A 19,568-nucleotide genomic window follows, 5' to 3' on the forward strand; every position below is an offset into this window, starting at 1 on the left:
TCCTGGGGGCTATGGAGGGTCAACGGTCTGTGCGGTTTCAGAGAGGCCCGTGCAGGGCAGGACAGCTGGGACAGCAGGTGAGGTGCCTGGGTCAGTGCTGATAGGGCAGTCAGGCCGCCACTGACCTGAGCATCCTGCAGGGGGAGGAGGCGGCCAGGCGCTCTACATCGATGGGGACCTGAACCGGGGCCGCACAAGCCACTGCGACACCTTCAACAACCAGCCCCTCTGCTCCGAGAACTTCCTCATTGCTGCCGTGGAGGCCTGGGGCTTCCAGGACCCTGACACCCAGTGACGGCCTGTGCCACGGTGACTGAGCCGTGGTGGGGCGGTGGGCTGAGGCTGGGCTGCCGCCTCGGGCAGCAGAGAGCAGATGAAACCCCCATGTGGTAGGCAGGGTTGGGGGATGGCAGGACCCCATGGCCAAGCCTGGCGTTGCCTGGACCTGCTGCTGCCTCTACCTGGGGTTTGGGCTGGGCTTCCCCAGTCCACCTGCATCTGGGTCAGAGCTGGAGGGCCTGCTGTGCCCCCAGCCCCACCCAGAGCTGGCATAGGAAGTACCTTCCTCCTCCGTGGAGGCTTCCTTAGCCCAAGGCCTTGGGAGTGTCTGGGTCTTGCTGCCCCTGAGCCTCTCTAGGCAGCCTGAGCCCCTGGGGTGGGAGTAGAACGGCAGTGGGAACGTGCAGCTAAGGGTGGGCCCGTGGTGCCCCCTGCTGGTGCCGTGTAGCATCGCGCCCTCCTGAGCAGGGCCCTGCAGCCTGGCTGGCTGGCGACTGAATCCCAGTGTACATCCCGAGAACAGACTGGCACCCTTGGGCCTGCCCCCTGGCGGGCCCCACCCCCTGTCCTGGGCGTTTGCCCCAGTTCCCTCCCCAGGCCTCCTGGGCCACCTCTCACAGTAACCCTTCTTGGCTGCCTCTGAGGCTCCCCTGGGCTGCGTTTGGGAGCTGCTGGGTGGGAGGAGGAGGGTGGGATTTGTGCTGGGCTCCACCCCCAGGGAGGGTGGGAGCTGGAGGGGGATGTCACATGTCCTTGTGTTTCTGCAGAGCCTGAAGCTTTTGCTGGGCCTCCCTGCGTGTTCCCATCTGAAGAGGTAGCCCTGGGAGAGGCCCTCAGGGACCGACCCAGACCAGCAAGCTCCATTTCCAGGGGTCTGCCCAGAGAAGCCTGGACCCAGGGGGCTTCTCAGCTCCCCTCCCTTCCAGCCCAGGCCTCCTTGAGCTCCTGTAGCCTCTGCAGCTGCCCATTTCACCTCTTTGTCATTGCAATGACCTGGGGCCCAGGGTCATGCCCAAGCCCCTCTTTGTGGCATGCTCATCTCAGTGCAGCCCCAACTGCTTCTCTGCACCAGGCCCCGTGCCCTCCCCTGGCCCTGGTCACACAGCACCTCCTTGGCCACCTTGCATGGATGCATGTCCTCCCTCTGTCCCTCTTGTGGTGCTGTGGCTGGCCACGTGTCAGGGTTTTCTGTGAGCCTCTCACCTTACAGCCTTTGGGCCCCTGGGCCCCTGGGCCCCTGCTCTGCCTGAGCCCTGCGCTGGCCAGACGCAGGTAGGTGCCAGGGGAGGCCTTGCCTCTGGGCACTATAGGGGGCAGCCCCCTGCCTTGTGACCTCCCTCCGTGCCCCATGACCTCCTTCAACTGGTCTTGAGGGTCTGGTCACCACGGAGGGGAGAAGGGAGACACAGAGGCCCAAGTGGCTGTTCTGGGACCATGGAAGCCTGGGTCACAGAGGCAGGTACCAGCAGTCCTGCCCCCACCCCTGTCCCTGCTGGCCTCCAGCCGGTGCCACTTGGAGTCCCCTGCACCGTGCCACTGTCCATCCCCACACCATTGCCTGCTCCTCCCATGGGGCTTTAGCCTCCCCTGACCATCTGCTCACGTAGCCTCTGACTGGGCGCACAGTGGTGCAGGAGGAAGGACTGGGAACCCTGTGTGGCTTTGGGCAAGCTGACAAACCCGTCTGGAACTCAGTTTCCCAGCTGTGAAATGGGGCCAGTCCCCATGCCCTGCTGTCCTCCTCACAGGACTGTTGAGAGGCTCGCAGGGGGACGGGGTGAATCCCTCTCACGGGGAGAGGTATGGGAGGGAAGTCGCCACTCATCTCAGCCCACCGCAGCCCTCCAGGCCCTCATCTGTACCGCCAGCTTTGGTGTTCATTAAACATGGTCTTGCTGCATCAACTCCAGGGCTCCAAGCCGAGTCTGATCTCTTCAGCCAGAGGGGCCTCCGGGGGCTTCCTGGGCCTACAGCCAAGCAGGTGTGGGAGGCTGCCCGCTGTAGTGCTCACCCACATTCAATGACTGGAATGCTGCAAGCCTCTTCCAGAGGGAGCCCTCCAGGAGCAGGGAAGTCATATCCGTGGACCATTTGTAGGTTTCCCTCTGCAAACTTCCTGAACTGGGTGGTGATTTTTCTGGCGAGTTAAGTCCAGCAGGTTCTGCGTGGCTGCCCCAGGGGGCCCCACCCGGGCCTTCCAGTGATCTGGACCAGGAAGACGGATTGCTGCTGGGTCATGATTTCCACATCATGAGCGAAGTTCTTTGTTTTTTGTGTGCATGCAAAATATTGTTTCTTTAAATTTAATATCTTTTCCTAACTTTTCTACTAACCTAGAAGGTATGTGTGATTATTATCTTTTTTATTCTTATCACTGTACTTGTTATTATCTGATATTAGGTATTCCCAAATAGAACATAATTTATTTTGTTAATGTTCTCTATTTCTTCTTGATTATTTATTAGCTTTGGATGTTAAAAATTAGCCAAAAGTGGCTGCTCTGCCTATGAAGTAGCCATTCTTTGTTTAAAAAAAAAAAAAGCCAACATTTGTTGAAACTGCATAATAAATTATCATTTGTTTTTAGAAACATTCAAACAATTATTTTTTGATTTTTTTTTTTTTTTTTTTTTGAGACAGAGTCACCCAGGCTGGAGTGCGGTGGCATGATCTTGGCTCACTGCAACCTCCGCCTCCCGAGTTCAAGCGATTCTCCTGCCTCAGCCTCCTGAGTAGCTGGGATTACAGGCATACGCCACCACGCCCAGCTAAATTTTTTTTGTATTTTTAGTAGAGGCAGGGTTTCACCGTGTTGGTTAGGCTGGTCTTGAACTCCTGACCTCGTGATCCACCCACCTCAGCCTCCCAAAGTGCTGGGATTACAGGCGTGAGCCACCGCGCCTAGCCTATTTTTTTATTTTTTTGAATAGACCACTTTGTGCTGAATAAATGTTTAACATTTATTTTTAAAACAACAATTGAACCTAATTTAAAATAGTTTATTAAATGAATTCATTAAAGCAGATTATATGCCTTTGGGGCTTCAGAAAATCAGTTTAAACAAAAGAACTTATGAGAGTAAGTCATTTGTACTTGAATTTTTTCAGTTTTAATGAACTAAAGTATTTTAATTTTTCTATTTTTGTAAGCCGCATACTTCATTTTTTGAGTTTTTCAGTGGAATGTGTTTTAAAACATTTTGAAGATTTCAGAGGCCTTCATATTTCTCTTATCCACTTTCTGAACCCATAAAGCCTTTGCAGTCTCCTTGAGTAGTTTATATTTAGTAATTTAGTTGTGTACCTTTTATTTTGAAGTAATTTTTGATTTGCAGAAGAGTTGCAGAGACGGTACAGGGTTTCCATGTACCCTCACCTTCCCCCAGGTCAATATCAAAACAAAGAAATAAGCATTGTTGCATTGCTGTTAACTAAACCACAGGCCTATTGAGATTGTCCCTTTTTTTTTTTTTTTTTTTTTTTTTTGAGACAGAGTCTCGCTCTGTCGCCCAGGCTGGAGTGCAGTGGCGCGATCTCGGCTCACCGCAAGCCCCGCCTCCCGGATTCACACCATTCTCCTGCCTCAGCCTCCTGAGTAGCTGGGACTACAGGCACCTGCCACCACGCCCGGCTAACTTTTTTATATTTTTAGTAGAGATGGGGTTTCACCGTGTTAGCCAGGATGGTCTTGATCTCCTGACCTCGTGATCTGCCCTTCTCGGCCTCCCAAAGTGCTGGGATTACAGGCGTGAGCAACCGCGCCCAGCCGAGATTGCCCCGTTTTTTTCCCACTGTCCAGGAATCGATTTAATTTTTACAGTTGTTTACTTTCTCACATTTTTACTAAGTCCAGAATATCATCAAACTCACAAAACCACTGGTCAAAAAACCCCAAATGGCCACTAATTAGGCAATACAGCACCTGCCTCAAATTTGGGTTCATATGGATTTTTTTCCTCCCTTTTTGTGGAGAACATAGTCTTGCTGTGTTGCCCAGGCTAGTCTTGAACTCCTGGACTCAAGCAATCCTCCCGCCTCTGCCTCCCTAAATTCTGGGATTACAGGCGTGAGCTGCTGTGCCCAGCTCATCCAGATTCTTGCTGGTTCTCTTTCTCAGCCTAAATGTCTTGTTTGCGTGGAGAAATTATCAAATGAAGCAGGAGTGCCAAACAAGCCTCATAGGCTCTTCACCCTACAACATCTATGTTAGGTAGAAAAGTATGTGGATTTTTAAAAATCATCTGGTATAAAGAGTTTTTAAGAACTATCTTCATCATCTTAGTATCAGATTGTGCTTGAGAAGTTAGGTACAATGTAATGTGATTCATTGCTAAAAACAAAATGCCTCCCACAATTGCAGACTCACTCATTTTACCAAACTATGGAATTTGTCAACACCTTTGCTTGGGACCAAGGAAGCAAAGTCAGTGGATACTGTGTCCTGTAGACATGTCACCTGTGATAAGGCACGGACAACATGAACTGGCAAAAACATTGGCATTTGGTCAAATGCTTATGAGCTAAGGATAGAAGGGAAAAAATAGTTGTGTGAATAATTTTACCTCTTAGTTCTTATGAAGGATGGTTATCGGGCTGGAAAAATGTTTATTGGACTGATGCTTTGGAGCCTCTCAATGAGTGTAATAAAAAAAATGTGTAGTGAGCACAAATGTATGGATTTGCAGCACAATCCAACTTTGAAAATGTGAAAATAAGTGAGTTAGTGATATGTTTGGTTGGTGTTAATTTGAGTCCTAAATAAAATCGAGAACTGGTAAAAGAAGGTCACTGTGAAATAACTTGCTATGAGAAGGCTTAGAGGGATGGGAAGTCCTGGATGCCTCTTCTCCAGGGTGTTGGAGGAGAGAGGGAGGCGCTAGGTTGACAAGACCGCATCTGCGCATTGTGGTCACCAGCGAGTCTCTCCACTGAGGCGACAGGTACATGTCTGTCGCATTTGCAGCCGTGGCCGGTGAGAACGGCAGCATTCCCTGATCTGTCTTGTTTTCTTTTGTTCCTAGTGCCTGCTGCGTGGACAACTACACTCAGCAAAGTCTTAGGGAGACTTAGAGGAGTCACCATGAAGAATCAGTGTCAGACGTTTCATCAGGAATCCCTGTCAAGGCCGGGTGTGGTGGCTCACGCCTGTAATCCCAAGACTTTAGGAGGCTGAGGTGGGTGGATTGTTTGAGGCCAGGAGTTTGAGAGCAGCCTGGGCAGCACAGGGAGACTCCATCTCCACAAAAAAATAGTGAAGAACCCCTGTCGTGTGTAAAACACGAGTATCAAAAAGCAAACTCAACCTTTCTCATTCAAAATTTCAAAATGAGTATTTCCTTTGAAAGTTTGCGTCTATATATATATATATATATATATATATATATATAATTTTTTTTTTTTTTTTTTGAGATGGAGTCTCACTCTGCCACCCAGGCTGGACTGCAGTGGTTCAATCTCGGCTCACTGCAAGCCCCACCTCCTGGGTTCACACCATTCTCCTGCCTCAGCCTCCCGAGTAGCTGGGACTACAGGCGCCTGCCACCACGCCCGGCTAATTTTTTTGTATTTTTAGTAGAGACGGGGTTTCACCATGTTAGTCAGGATGGTCTCCATCTCCTGACCTTGTGATCCGCCCGCCTCGGCATCCCAAAGTGCTGGGATTACAGACGTGAGCCACCGCGCCTGGCCACGTCAATATTAATGAATGTCTTTTCTTTTCTTTTTTTTTGTTTGAGACCAAGTCTTGCTCTGTCGCCCAGCCTGGAATGTGGTGGTGCGATCTTGGCTCACTGCAACTTCCTACTTCCAGGTTTGAGGTATCCTCCTGCCTCAGCCTCCTGAGTAGCTGGGATTACAGGCGCCTGCCACCATGTCCGGCTAATTTTTGTATTTTTAGTAGAGACCGGATTTCACCATGTTGGCCGGGCTGGTCCCTAACTCCTGGCCTCAAGTTATCCGCCTGCCTCGGCCTCCCAAAGTGCTGGGATTATAGGGGTGAGCCACCGTGCCTGGCCACGTCTTTTTAGTACCTTGTGTTTAATTGTGGATCGGTATAATACAAAGAAAAATAGAATGCTTTTTTTCTTTTGAGCCCTGCACAGATGCCCCCTCCCTGTCCAGTTCCTCCGGTGAGACCGAGGCTGCTGGGGGCCCTCCCTGCAGCTGCTGTGGAGCCTCTGCCTGCTGTCACGTGAGCTGCCTCTGCCCACTCTATGCTCTTGGGTTCCTCTTCCCCAGACTGGCCACGGGGGTGGCCCCTTCCTGCCAAGCCCTCTTTCTTTGCTCCTCTGAACAGTTTCCTTCAGTACCTTCAGGGGACTGTTGGGGCAGCACCTCTCCCGGGTCTGAGAGGCCTCCTGGTCTGCTAGCCTGGCAGGAAGCTTGGCCCCCAACACAGCCACAGGCTCTCTGGCACCAGGTTTCTTTCAGTTCCTCTGAACTGAAAGCCTCTGTTTCCCGGCCTTTGCACGTGCTATTTGCCACTCCTCATGCCTGGGCCCTAGTGTCCCTCCCAGGATTTCCCTGAGCTCCCCGCTGAGGCCGGGTCCCCGTTCTAGCTTCACAGCACCTGAGACAGGTGTTGGCTGGTCTCCCCACCCCCTGTCCTAAAGACTGTCAGTCTCAAGGGGCAGGAGCGCCTAGCACTGCAGAATGAACTGAAGCCCCTGTGGGTTGTTGTGCGCTGCTGCTGTGCGTCAGGGTGATCAGAGATTCTCCAGGTGTGCTCCTGGGGCCTGTGGTGGCGGGACACCCCCTTCCCACACCCGCCACGCTCCCTGCAGTAACTCTTGCACTTACTGTAAGTGCTCGGACTGTCTTGTGCTTGACATTAGGACACACACTCAGGCCAGAATTGGGCAAGATTGTTCCTGAGCGGGGCGTGCAGAGCGCTCTGGCCTGGGAGGTGGGGCGCGGTGCTGCTTCCTCCTGCAGGCCAGCTCACTGTGGGGCTGGTGTCTGCCCAGAGCTTGGCCAGGCAGTGCCGCCCCCTCCCTTCCTGCCGCCTCTACCACCAGCCTTCCCTCAGGCTGCTTTCCGGGCCTAGTCTATGGCAGGTGTCCAGGGCACATTCTTCCCTCTAGCCTGCCATGAAACTGTTTCATTTTTCTTTTAAAAAAATTGAAGTGAAATTGACATACTATCCAACCATTTGAACGACCCCAGACAGAGGTGGTGGTTGCATGAATGAGCATGTTGTGGAACCACCACCTCCAGTTCCATGGCATTTCCCCACTCCTAAAGGAAAACCTGGCCCCAGCAAGCAGCTGCTCCCCATGCCTCTCTATCTTATGACTTTGGGTTTCATTTTCATGTTTTTGTTTTTGTTTTTTTGAGACGGAGTCTTGCTCTGTCACCCAGGCTGGAGTGCAGTGGCATGATCTCTGCTCACTGCAACCTCCCCGTCCCGGGTTCAAGCGATTCTCCTGCCTCAGCCTCCCTAGTAGCTGGGATTACAGGCACCCGCCATCACGCCCGGCTAATTTTTGCATTTTTAGTACAGTCGGGATTTCACCATGTCGGCCAGGCTGGTCTCCAACTCCTGACCATAGGTGATCCGCCCACTTTGGCCTCACAAGGTGCTGGGATTACAGGTGTGAGCCATGTGCCCGACCAGTCTGTGACTTATTTAAATACAAACTGGATCATGTTTCTCCCCTGCTCTATGCCCTCTCTTCATCTTTCAAGTCCTAATTCAGAGATCACCTCTTCTGGGACCCACCGAGCTAGTCCCAGCACCTCCTTCCCTTGTCCCCCCTGCTTCTAGGAACCACATTTCTGGTGTGGCATTGGCTGTACCGTTGGGGACGCTACTGCTCACTGGTAGGCTGCCAGGTCTTGAGGGTAGGGACTCTAACTTGTCTTTGTCTGGCAGGGGCCTCACTCAGCACCTGGCACAATAGTAGGTGCTCAGGGAACTGAATGAATGGATCAGGGTCTGAGGCGGGCAAGGGCTGCGGCGGTGAGCCCTGACCCCCTGGGTGGAGTGTGAGGAGGCCGTGTTGGCCTTCAGGGTGCACCCTGAAACCAGACATGGGGTCCAGGCTGCCTAGGGCTGAGCGTTTATCTGACACCCGTTCTGAAAACCTGGTCGTGGTGCAGGTGCAGCCCCCGGCCCTGGTCATTTGGAAGTTTGTGTCCAAAAAAACCCAATGGCTACTATAGCACCTGTGAGCCAATGGGGTCCTCCACCTGCCCACCTGCCTGCAGAAGAAACGCCAAACACTGCTGCCTAGTGGTCAGGGCCGGCTGGACTCCCTGCCCACCCCACTGGGTCCTCAAAGAGGAGGACCCACTCAGGCCCTTTTCCATCAACCCTCAAAGCTTGGGGTGAGCGAGAAGGGGGAGCTGCCCTGTCCTTGGGGTCATTGCAGTCATCTGCCTCCAACCTCTTGCCCCCTCAGTGCCTGCTGTCCAGCGGGAGCAGCTCAGGGCTCCACCTCCCCTGCCGCCCTCGACTTTGGGGAGCCTCCTTGCACCAAGCAGCTTGTGCGGTGCCGAGTCCTACTTGCACCACGTTGTCTTTACCTCTGGCATTTTTTTTTTTATTTAAACATGGGAGGCAGAGCTTGCGGTGAGCTGAGATTGCGCCACTGCAATCCAGCCTGGGTGACAGAGTGAGACTCCATCTCAAAAAAAAACAAAACACAAAAAACTTCACTGTATCATTGTTTAAGCCTTAACTTTTAATGATAAGAAAATAAAGCACCTTTGGTCATACCCCTAATGGTACACCTGTGTTCTTGGCCCATTTCCTCCGGCCCTGCTGGGGCCACACATGGCTCTCCTGGAAGCAGGTCAAGAGCGCCCAGTGCCATCTCCCAGCATTGTGCCCCTCCGGGTGTGTCCTCAGGGCAACTCAGAAGGATGGCTGTCTCCCCAGGAGCAGGCGCCTGCAGGGACACTGTCGTCTGCAGATGAGGCTGCCCCCCAGCCCTTTGTGATGGCTTCTTCCGGAGAAGTTCATCTCCCCAATCACTCTTGGGACTTTATTCCTCGTCTCTTTATCCCCATCCTCCCCTACCCTTGCCAGGGTCTCTGCAAAATGCTGCTGGTCCCTCCTGCAGAAGCCCACCCTACATTTCTCTACTGCTCCTGTTGGGGTCTCTGACCTGAGTTTCTCAAAGCCCCTCCCCCAGTTCCTGGAAATCCCCGCTGCTGTAGCAGTGACAGGCCAGGGGCTCGTGACCTGTGGTTTCACGCCAGGGGGGAAGTAGCTGTGAGGGAGGAGAGAGATGTGTGTCCCTGGCCATCCCCACCCCAGAGTCCACTCCACCCTGGGGTCCTGCCCGGTGCTGGGAGACCAAGGAGAAGGAGATCTGGGTCCTTCCTAGCCCTGTCACTGGTCATCAGTCATCTGTGGAGCCCACCACAGAGGCAGGCCCTGGAGCTCCAGTTTCAGGTTCCCTTGGCAGCTGCTAGCTGGATGCCTGGCAAGGCTCTTAACCTTCTGAGGCCTGTTTCCCTGACCAGAAAATGAAGGTCACGGTGAGAGTGAGGGCTGACGGTGCCCAGACAGGGCCTGGCCCACCCTGGTGCTCAGGAAATCTCACCTGTGTGTGTCTGGCACCCTACCAGGTCAAGGACACAGAAGAAGTGTCACAGCGACCCTCAGTGGGGGAGGCAGTGAGCGGAAAAAAAAAAATCACAGAGGTTGGGCGTGGGCTCACGCCTGTAATCCCAGCACGTTGGGAGGCCGAGGTGGGTGGATCACGAGGTCAGAAGATCGAGACCATCCCGGCTAACACGGTGAAACCCCATCTCTACTAAAAATACAAAAAATTAGCCAGGCGTGGTGGCCGGCGCCTGTAGTCCCAGCTACTCCAGAGGCTGAGGCAGGAGAATCGCTTGAACCCGGGAGGTGGAGGTTGCAGTGAGCCGAGATCGCGCCACTGCACCCCAGCCTGGGTGACAGAGTGAGACGCCATCTCAAAAAAAAAAAAAAATCACAGAGTGTGAGGGGAGCATCCAGAGAGGCCTGAAGGGGGTGTCTGAGGAGGAAGAAGGAGGGGAAGGAAAGGGGGGTCTTCCTGGAGGAGGCGGTGTTGTAAATACTGAGACCCATTTCTGTTTTTTTTTGAGACAGAGTCTCACTCTGTCGCCCAGGCTGGAATGCAGTGAGGCTGTCTCAGCTCACTGCAACCTCCGCCTCCCGGGTTCAAGCGATTCTCCTGTCTCAGCCTCTGCAGTAGCTGGGATTACAGGTGCGTGCCACCACGCCCAGCTAATTTTTTGTATTTTTAGTAGAGACAGGGTTTCACTGTGTTAGCCAGGAGGTCTCCATCTCCTGACTCGTGATCCACCCGCCTTGGCCTCCCAAAATGTTGGGATTATAGGCACCCGGCCAACTGAGGTGCATTTCTTAAGTAGGGAGTGAGGAAGAGAGTTGGTGCAGACACAGGTGATGCAGACACGTTGGGGGGCTGGTGATGAGAAGCGGGAGGGGACCAGGGAGGGCTCCTGAGGGGCTGAAGGATTCCAGGATGGAAAGTGCCCTTTGGAAAGAACCTGTGGCTTTAAGGTGAAGACTGGGTTGATTGGGGGTAGGCGATGAGAAGACCTAGGCCAGGCAGCGGCAGGGGCAGGGGCGCGGGCGCGGACACAAGCTGGGGAGGCAGGATCTCGGGATCCTGAGTAATACAGAGTGGGGAGGGAGCAGTGGCGTGACGTCAGGCTGCAGGGGGGATGGGCGTGCCTTCTGCGGGAATGGAAATAGCCCAGTGGAAGCTGGTGGTGAAGGGGTGGGGGCGAGCTCAGCTTCAGACACGCCAGCTTGAAGTGTCAGGAGCCACACTGGAGACCTGGTGTGACCTCTCACACTAGAACTTAGGCAGAAAATGAATGGGTAAGAGGCCAGTGAGCACAGCTGACCCACTCCCTGCTCCTGCAAGAGGGAAGTCTCTCCACGTCCCCATGTCCCCAGTCCTGGTGTTTCAACCACAATGGAGTTAGGTGCACTTTGCCCACCCTACAATGTTTTGTTTGAGACGAGGTCTCACTTTGTTGCCCAGGCTGGTCTTAAACTGCTGGGATCAAGCAATCCTCCCGCCTCGGCCTCCCACAGTGCTGGGATTACAGGCGGGAGCCACCGCGCCCAGCTCACCGCTGAGCTTGGACTGTGCTGTTTCTCCATGGTGGGCTGCTCTGCACCACCTTTCCTTGGTCTGAATTTGGCCCCAGGCACAGCCTTCCTGGCCTAGGCTTTCCTGGAGGGCTTGGAGTTATGGGGGCAGGCACTGGTGTTGCTCTCACTCAGAGGGCGGTCGTGGCTGGAATGGTGCAGGTGAGGGACAAGACGGCGTAAGATGGGGGACAAAGCCAGGGAAAGGATGGGATCAAGCAGGGGAAGGGCAGAGCCAGGGGCAGCCCTGGGTATGCCAGGACCTGCAGCAAAATTGGGGCTATAGGGCCTTGTGACTCCAGGAAGAATGAGGGCGTCTGAGGTTTAGGAAGTCCGCAGGAGAGAGGAGAGTGTGTGGAGAGGGTGGCAGGCCACGCAGCACAGAGGTCCACTTGGACAGCCTGACAGATGTCCTTCTGCTTAGAGAAACGGCGGTCACCAGTGACCTTGGCAAGGGCAAGGAGCTGGGGAGGGAAGGGCAGGTGAGGAGGTGGAGACAGAGTGAAGATTCCTCTTCTCAGAAACAAGGGCCGGGCAAGAAAGAGGGAGGAGCAGAAAGGGCCTCTGGCCATATCTGTTGCCTCCTCTCCTTTGAACCAGGACAGACTTAGGGACTTTCACGGGCTGCAAGTTCCAAGAGTGGCAGACCCAGGCTAGCCTGGGGAAGGGGCTTGAGGGAGGCTCCTGCTGGGGAAGGTGGGGCTGAGTCCAGCAGGAGGGCCAGACCAGGGGCCATGACCCCATTGCCTACGTAGAGAAGGTGGTGAGCCAGCATCCAGGCTACTCAGGGAGAGCTCTAACCCAGGATGAGGCCTTAGAGCTCAAAGGACACTCAGGCCTGGTGGCAGCTGCCCAGGGCCCCTGAAAGGGGGAATGGAGATCAGGCAGAGGGGGTGCCAGGGACTGCCACACAGGATCAGTAGGGCAGCGCCAGCCCTGGCTGGGCTGCTTTCACGGCTGCGGGAAGCGCTCCAACTGCTCCAGAAAGACAGAAAGATGGCCCTGAAGGTGCAGGATTTGCGTGCGTGGGTGGCTGCAAGGACAGGTGGGAGGACCAGGACGCCAGAACGTGCAGAGCCCGGGGGGCCTCGAGAGGTCGCAGTTCCGACAGGGCTTCCACCAGTCATGCCTACATCTTGAGGGACAGAGACACACCCCACTAATGTTTGGGTCCCTGATGCAAAGGCAGAGACAGGTGCGGGGAGGGGGTCCTTTTTCTCCGAAGCGAGAGGTGAAGTCACCAACCGCTTGGTCAGAGGCAGTAGGTCTGGGTCTGGAGGAGACTGGGGACAGGGTGGAGGGAGGTGACCGCAGCCACGGGCTGGGACTTCACAGGTGTGGGCTGGGGGCTTTTCCGGACGCTGTGGCAGAGGAGGCCCGCGCGCCGCACATCTGCTGGGACCCTTAGCTCGCCCAGGATTGGTAGGGAGATCCTGGAAGACCAGCGCCCGGAGGAGTGAGGCCCCGTCTTGGGGACAAGGCCGCGAAACCACAGCCTGCAGCTTCACGCCAGGGGTACAAAGAAAAGCGTCGCCGGGAACCGAACACCTGCAGACGACGCGCAGCCGCAGAGGAGGCGGGGCGCCCGAGGCCCCGCCCCGTATGCTAATGAAGCACACACCACACCGCCCCGCCCCGGCGCGAGACCGGTCCAACGCTGCGGAGATCCAGAGGCCGGCGGCGCCCGGAAACACCCGCGGAGGCCAAGGCGGGGCGGTGCCGGGCGCCGGGGCCGGGTCGCTGGGCGGGCGGCACAGCCCGGGGGAGGTCAACGGGCCGGCCGGACGTCCCGGGGACGCGTCTCCCCCACGGTGCGAAGTGGTACGGCTCGCAGGGGCGGGGCCCAGGTCATGTGACGCGGCCGCGGCCGCCATTTTGTTCTGCGGTGCTGGTATTTAGAGCGCAGCGGCTGACGGGCCGGATCGCCTTCGCCGCCGCCCGCCCGCAAACCTTCTTGCCCGGCCCGTCCTCGCCCCCGCCTCCGCCACAGCCTCGGCCCGCAGAGCTTGCCCCCTCCCCACCCGCAGACATGTCCGAGTCCAAGAGCGGCCCCGAGTATGCTTCGTTTTTCGCCGTCATGGGCGCCTCGGCCGCCATGGTCTTCAGCGGTGAGCGCGGCGGCGGGAGGGACTCGGGGGCGGGGGCGCGCGCGCGTTGCTCATGCCCGCAGCTCGCCGGGGTCCGGTGTGTGACGTCACTCTGACGTAATCCCGAGCGGTCGGGGGCGCCCGGGCCTCGTGTGACAGCGGGCGGGGGTCGGCGCCCCGAGGGCTGCGGGGAGCCGCCGGGGGTCAGGGGCGCAGGGCGTGCGGGCTTGGCCGGGGTGTGAGTCTCGGGGGTCCGGGCCGGCGGCCCTGCCAGCCGGGTCGTGCGGTTGCGGGGGTGGGGCGGCGGCGCCGCTGCCATATTAGCCCCGGGAGCGGCGAGAGGGAGGCTGGGGTGGGGGCGCGAGGGGGGCGGCGCGAGGGGGGCCGATTCTGCGGGCAGGTGACATCACACCTCGAAGGCCCCAGTGCGCGGGCGGCGGCGCGGGTCTGGCCCAGGAACGCCCAGCCGGTCGCTGGAGCTTTCCGGCTGGTGGGGAGCCCAGGTCCCCCACGGGAGGTCCTCAGCCCTCGCCCTTATGGCGGCCGGCCCCGGGGGTCAGGTGGGTCTCACCCACAGGCAGGTACTTCCGGTTGGAGCTGGTTACGGTTGCCCAATACCCGTGTCGCTGTGTAGGCTGTTTGGGAAAGCTGGGCTGAGGGCTTGGTTCGGAGAGCCCGCGGAGACCCGGGTGGGAGTGTGTGGAAGTGGAGGGAGCGGGGAGACAGCAGCATCGGCGCTGGCGGGGCTGTGTAGCTTGCAGAGGGGTCTGTGCCCTGAGGTGGGTGAGAGGGTGGCATGGGTGTCCGAGTTTATGGGATCCAGTCGTTGCCCTCAGGACTGAGGCTTCCAGTTCTGGTCCTAATGAATGGAGGGGTGAATGAATGACCTTCCTTTCCTTCCCTGAGGCCTGAAGTTGGGAGGGGCTTCCCTGGGCTTGGAGAAGGGGCCTTCTAGGGTTCTTGGTGGCACCCTGCTTTTGAAATTGGGCCTTGACAGGTCCTGGGCGTCCAATTTAGTGACAATTGGTCTCCCTGGGAGAATGGCACTTGGGCTAGGGCTAGGCCCAGGAATGTGGGTCCCACGAGTTAAGTTCTGGCCCAGTCTCAGCCTCCGTGGACTGGCCTGGCCTGGTCTGATCTCCACCTCCGTGGTTAGGTCTGGTTTTAGCTTTGATGACCGTGCCCTGCCCCACCCTGCCTGGTGGCCTGGGGAGGCTCCTAGTGCAGATATGTGGAGGGTTTGAACTCCAAACAGTCTCTGCTGACTGTAAACACCTGTGGGGTGGGGGCTTGGGGCTCTCTGTTCTCTTGCGGGCCTCCTTCTGCCTGGGCCTGTCTGCCATTCGTGAGTGAGCCTTGCCCTTCCCATCGTGTGCAAGTAAGGGGTCATTTGTGGTGGAAGAAGTGGTCTAGACTTCTCCTTCCCCCTAGGCACCGCCTGCTCTTTCCACAGACTCAAGGCTTCTCCCAACAGGCTGCCGAGCCCTTCCCCCCAGCCTCCTCTGTTCTTTGCCCCCAGAATGCCTTCAGAGATTCCATTTTGCCCAGCCACCTGTGGGGTACTAGCTTGTGGCTGTCACTCATTCATCCAAACAATCTTGATTGAGCGCTTACTATGTGCCAGGTACTGGTAGGACAGCAGTGAACAAAATGGGATCCCCGCCCATGTGGAACTTAAATTCTAGCTGTTGCTGCTTGCCCTTGAAGCCCTGAGTTTGTCCACCAAGCCCTTTTTCTGCACCCAGCTACTTTCCTCTCTCTCAGTCAAGACCTACACAGGTCTTCGGGCAGCCTGACCAGCAGGTGTCTGGAAATTGAGAACACGGTATTGCTGGCCTAGGCCTTTCCTGCTTATCCCTGGCTCTTCGGGATAAACGTGGCTTACTGTGGCTCTCCAGGAGCTGACCTCTGACTTCACTTGGCCAATTCAATCAACTGCTTTTTTTTTTTTTTTTTCCCCCTCCTCAAGACAGGGTCTTGCTCTGTTTCCCAGGCTGGAGTGCAGTGGTGTGGTCATGGCTCACTACAGCCTCAACCTCCCAGGCTCAAGCAATCCTCCTGCCTCAGCCTCCTGAATAACTAGGACTACAGGCACAGGCTACCATGCCCAGCTAATTTTTTTTTAGAGACAGGGTCTCGCCATGTGGCTCAGGCTGGTCTCAAACTCCTTGTTGCCTCAAACGATCCACCTGCTTCTGCCTCGTAAAGGGCTGGGATTATAGGCATGAGCCACCATGACTGGCTCAACTTCTGACTTCATTTCTGCCTTCTCAGCATGCTTTCCTCCAGGACCTGGCTTCACCTGCTGTGCCGACCTAAACAAGCCCCCTGCCCTCCAGTGGCCTCTGCTGTTGCCACAACGCCAACCTCCAGCTGTGTCCCGAGCTCCTGGCCCTTGGCCTGCCTGGCACTGACGGATTGGTCTTAAACCGAATGAGGTCCACAGGCCTCTTGCAGGCCCCCGTCCCAGCTTCCCCCTTTTTTTCTCATGACAAATGTCCTGTTGATTCTTTCTTCATCATGTCCTCCAAGAAGTTGTCATTTGCTCCTTTTCCGTATTTCCTGTGACTTCCTCCCTGCTGGCGAGCGCCTTGTATTTTATGCTTGTGTTTCTGCAACTGCTTTTTGGCCCCCGACTCTTTCTGTGGCTGCTGAGCCTAGTGCTGCTCACAGGTCTGCCTTCTGCAGTCTGGTCAGGCTTGGCCTCCGGACTGGAGTCCAGGGTGCTCATGGTATTCCGCTCCTGGTGGCCATCCCTTTCTTCCCTGTGCTCCTCTTGGTGCCTCCTCCCCCTGCCAGCCACATGATTCTTCCTGCTGCCCTCTGTAGAAAAGGGCCTGGCTCACTTCCTGCCTCTGGTGGACTACTGGCCTCACAGGGTCCACTACGTGGGTTGCTGAGTTCCCTGTATTCAGTCTCCTGCCAACGTGTCTGCCATGCTCTGGTCTCTTGTGCATACATGATGCAGTCGGATGTGGTCCTGGGCCTGCAGTGGGAGCCCCCTAAAATGCACTGTAATTGCTCTATATGCTCGCCAGGGAAAAAATGCACTGTAACCAGGAGTTCAGGACAGGCGCTGGGACAGGCCCTGGGCCCCAGTCTGCAGGTGCACTGGGTGTTGGCGTGGCATGTCTGGGCACCTCCAGGGTGGTGTGGAGGAGGCCGTGTGGCTCCCTGGCCCAGGTCCCAGCCTCCTTCCTCCCTCTAGTCACTCCCTGGATACCGAGCACCATCGTCTTGGGTGCCTCTGCAGGTGCTATCCAGAGCCCTTGTCTTATTGCCTTGTTTTTCTGTGACTCCTCTCTCCCGCCAACTTGGGATACTTGTCTGTGAAGCCCTTCCCCAGCACCCCCTTCTCCGCTCTCCTGGAGCGTGTCTCTGTGCCTGGAGGTCACCGCGCCTGTGTCCTCACCCCTGCTCAGTGCTGGGACACAGGGTAGGCAAGTTTTGTGGCCCAAATATATCAATAAAATATGAAGAGGAATGGTAGGGGTAGTCCTGGTCCCTTCCACCTCTGACCTATGTAGTCTTCTGCAGGTCAGGCTGGTTTGTGTGTGTGTGTGTGTGTCAGAGATTCATTCTTGTTGTTTGTTTGAGACGGAGTCTCTCTGTGTTGCCCGGGCTGGAGTGCAGTGGCGTGATCTTGACTCACTGCAACCTCCACTCCTGGGTTCAGGCGATTCTCCTGCCTCAGCCTCCCTAGTAACTGGGATGACAGGCATGCGCCACCACTCCTGGCTAATTTTTGTATTTTTAGTAGAGACGAGGTTTCACCATGTTACCCAGGCTAATCTCGAACTTCTGACCCCAGGTGATCCGCCCGCCTTGGCCTCCTAAAGTGCTGGGATTACAGGCGTGAGCCACTGCGCCTGGCCAAGTCAGGCTGGTTATTGATCTGCTCCCCTAAAAGACCATGGCATGAGTGCTGTGGGCAGAGAGGGGGCAGGGAGTTGCCAGTGCAGTCCCCACAAGCAGCTCAGTAGGCCCCTGTGGTGGCCCTGGAGGGCAGCTGGCAGAAGTCAGAAAGGCAAATGAGCCCCCCTGACACTGCTGTGTCCACAGAATTCTCCACTTTGAGAATAGGGCCCAGGAGAGGGGAACTGAAAAGAAAGGCAACATTCTCTTGGGAGAGGAAGGAGGGACAGCTCTGGAGGAGACAGGCCACCCTGGAGCCCAGCCCACCAGCACTGTTGCGGTGGGAGGCTTGGGCCCTCTGGCCAGGCTCCTGTGTGCTTGGAGCCACCCTGCGTGCAGGGGAGACCTCTCTGGGAGGTCAGCTGAGGCCTCGTAGTTGGACTGTTGATGATCCCCGTCGTCTTCTCTGCCCCCATCCTCTTCTTGGCTCACCCTGTCTCCTGTCTGGTTAGAGAAGATTCTCCAATCTGTCAAGGGTTCAGGCCTGCTGTGTGGCTAAGGGTGCTGAGAGCTGCCCTTTCTGGCAGAACGTTTGGCCCTCCTAGGGGAATATTTGGGGCTGGGAGCGTTGGGGAGCTTGGCCTGGGCAGTGAGTCAAGGGAGCTCTGGCCTGGGTGACAAGAGTGGCCAGGTCAGCTGCTTCTGACTCTCCGGTCACACCCTGTAGCAGTGGCTTTGCCATCCGCAAGACCTTTGGTGGCTTTTCCAGCATGTTGTCCTGGGCAGTAGCCCCAAGGGTCGACTGACCCTGACCCCACATGGGGGCTGCTGAGGCTGCACTGAGGCTCCCTGGGGTGACAGGTGGGTTCACTGCAGAGCCAGGAGCCCCAGATGGGTCACGCCGCCCCAAGGGCTGCTGCTGGAGGAAGAGCTGGACTCTGAGGGTGGGGGCCTCACGTAGAGGAAGGAGGAGTGGCTGTCCCGGCCTCCTTTTGCTTGCCCGTGGCTGTTCCTCCTGGGTCCTCTTGCCCTGGGCTGGACGCCTTCTTCGGCTCCCCCTCTGCATGTGATAACTTGGGGTGGCCCTTGGAGTTGTGCCAAAGCTACACCTCGGGGTCCTAGCCTCAACTGGCCTGCGTACTGCTGTGGGCTCACCCCGCCTTCCTCCCACAGCCCTGGGTGCTGCCTATGGCACAGCCAAGAGCGGTACCGGCATTGCGGCCATGTCTGTCATGCGGCCGGAGCTGATCATGAAGTCCATCATCCCAGTGGTCATGGCTGGCATCATCGCCATCTACGGCCTGGTGGTGGCAGTCCTCATCGCCAACTCCCTGAATGATGACATCAGCCTCTACAAGTGAGCACTGGGGTCAGGCCCCTGCACAGGGCTGGAGGACTGCAGGGAGGGGGGCGGTTCACCTGTGGGTGGTGACCCGGACCCTTGTCTCCCTCTGGTTGGCAGGCTGCTGATGTCAGTCCTCTCTTCTCGCCCCCAGGAGCTTCCTCCAGCTGGGCGCCGGCCTGAGCGTGGGCCTGAGCGGCCTGGCAGCCGGCTTTGCCATCGGCATCGTGGGGGACGCTGGCGTGCGGGGCACCGCCCAGCAGCCCCGACTATTCGTGGGCATGATCCTGATTCTCATCTTCGCCGAGGTGCTCGGCCTCTACGGTCTCATCGTCGCCCTCATCCTCTCCACAAAGTAGACCCTCTCCGAGCCCACCAGCCACAGAATATTATGTAAAGACCACCCCTCCTCATTCCAGAACGAACAGCCTGACACATACGCACGGGGCCGCCGCCCCCAGTAGTTGGTCTTGTACATGCGCAGTGTCCTAGTGCCCATCGTCTGTTTCCCCGGCCTTGCCCCCGCCCGCCCCGTGCCGTGGACATCTGGGCCCACTCATCGCCCCTCCAGGCCCCCGGCGCCCCACCCCCTAGAGTGCTCTGTGTATGCGGATGATTTAGAATTGTCATTTCTCTTTACTGGATGTTTATTTATAAAGATCTGGCCTGTTCCTGCGTCTGCGGAGCGGCCCTTGTCTCCCAGCTATCTATAACCTTAGCTAGAGTGTCGCCTTGTGGGTTCCTGTTGCTGAGACTTCCTGGATGGAGCCGCCCTCACCGCCGGGCCCGTGGCCCTGCGCGGAGCTGTGTCCAATAAAGTTCTTGGATGTGACGGTCCTGTGTCTGCTCAGCTTGTTGGGGGCGGGGGCGGGCGGGCGGGCGCCGGG

General features: G+C 56.8%; 2 protein-coding genes across 7 annotated transcripts in view; both read left to right on the forward strand.

Moving 5' to 3' along the window:
* The window catches only part of TBC1D24 (TBC1 domain family member 24), a 34,624-nt gene extending 25,639 nt beyond the window's left edge, over nt 1-8,985 (forward strand). For 4 of the 6 annotated variants that reach the window (XM_034940963.3, XM_034940965.3, XM_055100654.2 and 1 more), the window contains one exon: nt 141-8,985. In XM_034940963.3, the coding sequence (XP_034796854.1) occupies nt 141-295 (155 nt within the window). In that variant the 3' untranslated portion in view covers nt 296-8,985. The remainder of the gene's footprint in view (nt 1-140) is intronic. The other 2 variants (XM_063598220.1, XM_034940964.3) reach the window with 1 other exon arrangement.
* Nucleotides 8,986-13,055: 4,070 nt separating this feature from the next.
* On the forward strand, nt 13,056-19,513 carry ATP6V0C (ATPase H+ transporting V0 subunit c). The gene is made up of 3 exons (XM_003806210.5): nt 13,056-13,505; nt 18,513-18,696; nt 18,836-19,513. Exons 1-3 carry the CDS (start codon nt 13,427-13,429, stop codon nt 19,038-19,040), a joined length of 468 nt encoding a protein of 155 aa, XP_003806258.1. The 5' UTR covers nt 13,056-13,426; the 3' UTR covers nt 19,041-19,513.
* The last annotated feature ends 55 nt before the right edge of the window (nt 19,514-19,568 follow it).

Source organism: Pan paniscus, chromosome 18 (assembly GCF_029289425.2).
Source record: "Pan paniscus chromosome 18, NHGRI_mPanPan1-v2.0_pri, whole genome shotgun sequence".
Taxonomy (NCBI): Eukaryota; Metazoa; Chordata; class Mammalia; order Primates; family Hominidae; genus Pan; species Pan paniscus.

Excerpts from the sequence above, each read along its gene's own strand:
- ATP6V0C (XM_003806210.5), top strand. The coding sequence starts at position 13,427 with ATGTCCGAGTCCAAGAGCGGCCCCGAGTATGCTTCGTTTTTCGCCGTC. Across the intron at positions 13,506-18,512 it reads GGCCGCCATGGTCTTCAGCG|CCCTGGGTGCTGCCTATGGC; the intron begins GTGAGCGCGGCG and ends TTCCTCCCACAG. Across the intron at positions 18,697-18,835 it reads GATGACATCAGCCTCTACAA|GAGCTTCCTCCAGCTGGGCG; the intron begins GTGAGCACTGGG and ends TCTCGCCCCCAG.